The following is a 3,876-nucleotide window of genomic DNA, read 5'->3' as shown; positions in this document are numbered from 1 at the left end:
GATCTGTCGTCAGAGCGCTCCAGTTGTCGCGAGCTTTGACAAAAAGATGAGTGCTTATTTGAGTAAGAACGACATCTAGTGGTGAACTGAAGAACCGTCACATTCACAAGGAAAGTTGCCGCCAAATTTCTGAAATATTTTAGCATCTCATGTCATTTGCTGTAATATATAATACGTAATTTTCTGCAGTCTGAGCTTCGTCAGTAAACCCTGGTAAGCTGTGCAGTTGACATATAACCAAATAGCTTGACAACAGAGCTGGGTAGAAATTGTAGTCCGTTACTGATTCCAAATTACATGTCAAAAATTGTAGTTAGTAACGTAATCCATTACACATTTCAGGTAATATAATCAGACTACTTTTAGATTACTTTTGACCAAACTCGTTTATCACATTGATTTAAATAGGATAAGGTTGTACCATAATGATAAAAAATACAGAATAATATTAAATTAACAACATGAAGTACATTAAACATTACATTACGTCAATGTTTTTCCAAACTGGGGTTCATGAAGGAACTGCAGAGGGTTTGTGAGTTTAATTAAAAGCTAATAATTAATGAATTCATAATAATGTAAAATTTAAATAAATAATTTCAAAATAACAACAATCAAAATATTACACTTACTAAAAATATGTAATATTTTGTTTGTTTACCTGCATGTCATGTGACCATTAACCAACCGCGAACATGCATACGTGATACTTAAATATGAACGTATCTTAAAATCTGTAGGGTAGCCTACTTAAAGTAAATATATTTTGTGAAAGAGGGTCAGATGACAAATAAATTTGGGAATACCTGCATTACATGTAAATAAGAAATAACATGAATTTGTGCAGTTTGATGTGTTTGAAAGACAAAAGCCTTCCAAAGACACAGTAATAAATAACCTATTGAGTGATAATTCAAATAAAAAGTAATGTGTTCATCAGTATTTGATACAACGTTGAAACACTTCTTAAACCTGAAATTATTTTTGTAAATCCAGTGGTCAAATGATGTTTAGCCACCTGACTAGTGACTGCTCTTTGTGTGAATGTCCAGAAAACTGGAAGTCTTTCTGAGTGTATATAAGCGGTAGGCTATTTTAGAAAGGAACATTTCAAAGATGAAATTGTGTGAATAATATTTAATAATGTAATCAATAAAAAAGTAACTATAGTCTGATTAGGGGTCCTATTTTAAAATGTAATTTAATCTAATTACAAGTACTTAATTTTCGGAATCTGATTACGTAATCCAGATTACATGTAATCAGTTACTACCCAGCTATGCTTGACAACATACCATACTACAGTAAAATATATTCATATTAGAAAAGGTAGTAATAATCCTTTACCATCTTTAACAAAAAGTGGCAAAACGTTTTTTGTTTTTTTACACAATGCAAAGACCTCAATACACGAATATGGTATCAAAGTCACCAAATCATCAATACTTCTTTATGTACTTGTAACCAGTTTTATTGCAGTAAAATTAGCTGTGGTAATTATGGTATTCTGGAAAAAAAAAATCTTTTTTATACATTTCTAAGGTATACTTAAATATATTCTTTAAGTAATCAATGGAGTTAAATCCAAGATTTAAAAATCACTGGAAAGGCATTTATTTTAAATCAGTTTAATTAATTGCACACATAATTGACGGGGGTTAGAGCTTTTACAGTTTGATTTCAGTTCAGACAGGGACAACTGATTCGCTCATATTGTCAAATCCCACGTTGAGGACATCGTAGAAGGTCACCGATTTACATTTTCCTCAGGAAGGGTTGAGAGTAGCCAATAACAATGTTTTTTTTTTTTTGCCCGCCCACTGGAGCAACTGGAGGCAATTCAAAACTTGATAAAATATTATTTTTTTTTATTGGCTTTTAATATGAACATATAAAAGACAAACAAAACATTTACATCAAGAACTGCAAGCCACTGCCCATGCTGTCTTAAGCACTGTAACAAGAGGGGATGCCTCCATTCCCAAAAAAACCACTTCAACCTCACCTGGCTACACAGAGGCCGTCTTCACCTCTGAGCTGGAAATATATTGTGATCAATCACCATCCATTTATCTTTTCATTGTAAGCAAATGTACATTTTATCCACATCTAATAGATCGTTCTAGGTATCTAAAGATGGAAGTCTATTTAAGAAGTTCCTTACCTTAAATGTGAAAAATCACAAAAGTGTGGTCAAATTTAGGGGAACATACTACATTAAGGGCTTATTATGTGAAACGGTCAACTGCAGCACTGATTACTCTTAAAAAATATAAAGGGGGAATGAAATTGGGCTATCATGAAGAGATGGAAGACCATGCCGACTCTAAGACGAACCTAAATTTACAAGTAATTTAACCCTTCATGGCAATATTCTTATGTTGAGAAATTCCCAAACACAGATAGGATACAGTACTGAGTATTCAAGTCAGAATTCAGGATTAGTTGAAAAAAAGGAAGGTGGGGAAAAAAACAAATTTTTTTAAAGTGATTTTCTCTGAAGCCTTGGAGGACAACAAAATATGCTATACACAGCAATATTCGTATGCCTTGCAAGTACATCTTAATTTCCAGATCAGAAACCTAGACTGCCTTATGTGACCTGATGATGAGGGTAATATTGTACACGATGCTGGAACCTGGTTCGAGTGTCAAGTTTGACTGAGAAGAAAATGTAAAGACAAGTAGAACACGTCATCCCTGAGTCCTCCTCAACAGATCAGCCATATGGATGTGCCATTTGTGTTTGGTCGTTTAGCGGGAGTTTAATTCTTCTGAGGTTTAGGTCAAGTCTGCATAGTCCTGACTAAGCCCCCTTATGTTCGGACTGTTGCAAATGGCTGAATGTACACGTACAGCAGCAGGCCATGAGAGGACACAGCGCTATCTACCACCACAAAGCAACATGCTGGAAATTCATGAAATTGCTGCGAAATGCCTCACGAAATGCACAAAAATACCAAACGTAATTCAAATAAAAGAGGCAAAAACTGTTAAATCAATAAATACTCATTCTGACAGCAAATTAAGGTACATATTTAAGTTTCGCACCTGTCGCCAAGTCCACAAAACTTTACGCAAATGTCAACACCTCCTCAACCGGCTGAAATGGACACAAACAACCTCCATACAATGGGCTCAAACAAATCAGCCATTCGTCCAAAATGAAAAAAGTGAAAAATGTAAAGTGAAGTCAACTGAGAGAAGAAAAAAAAAAAAGAAAAAAAAACAAACAAACAGGATTTGAGTTCAGGCAAATAAATTTAAATTTTGCCAATAACGTCAGCTCCCCTGCTAGATAAACCTAATAATTTACTACAGACATGTCTAAATGAAAACTAAAACAACTCTTTGTCCTCTCCTCAACCTGATTTAACATTCTGCCTTTGTGTAGTTATGACTTCAGCAGCCTTGTACAGACCAAAACAACTGAAATAAAGCAATAAATGACATTGAGACCTGCAATTTTCTATTAAATGATCAGAAATAATACATTATCATTATTGCATTAGCTATCGTACAATATTTACTCTGTGACGAGCATCTCAAAACGACCATTGGTGTCAAAACGCCATTCTTTCTGAACTGAGTGTCCATTTGCGCACTACATTCAGTCAGTACACACTAGTTGACCAACAGATTTGACTGGAAAACTCGTTGCTCGAGTCAGAATCTTTTTTAATATGATGTCTAAATGGGCAAGCACAAAATAATGAGCAATGCATGATGCCTCTCCAGTGTTGCTGCACAAGAAAAACAAAAGGGATTGAAAAGAAAAAAATCATGTAAGGGATTTAACACCCTTTCAATAACCCTCTGGTCTGGTCAAGTTCGCTGTTAGACTGAGGTAGCTTGTCAACATCTGTGGACAAATAA

General features: G+C 34.6%; 1 protein-coding gene across 1 annotated transcript in view; it reads right to left on the bottom strand.

The window, feature by feature from the left end:
• Positions 1-2,038: 2,038 nt before the first annotated feature.
• LOC107655204 (E3 SUMO-protein ligase PIAS4-like) overlaps positions 2,039-3,876 on the bottom strand; it is a 10,206-nt gene continuing 8,368 nt past the window's right edge. The window contains exon 12 of the mRNA XM_016442624.1: positions 2,039-3,862. Coding sequence (XP_016298110.1) covers positions 3,795-3,862 — 68 coding nt within the window. The 3' untranslated portion in view covers positions 2,039-3,794. The remainder of the gene's footprint in view (positions 3,863-3,876) is intronic.

Source organism: Sinocyclocheilus anshuiensis, unplaced genomic scaffold (genome assembly GCF_001515605.1).
Source record: "Sinocyclocheilus anshuiensis isolate Anshui unplaced genomic scaffold, SAMN03320099.WGS_v1.1 scaffold735, whole genome shotgun sequence".
Taxonomy (NCBI): Eukaryota; Metazoa; Chordata; class Actinopteri; order Cypriniformes; family Cyprinidae; genus Sinocyclocheilus; species Sinocyclocheilus anshuiensis.
The sequence above is the reverse complement of the archived record's forward strand: the minus strand, read 5'-3'. Positions and strand labels throughout refer to the sequence as shown.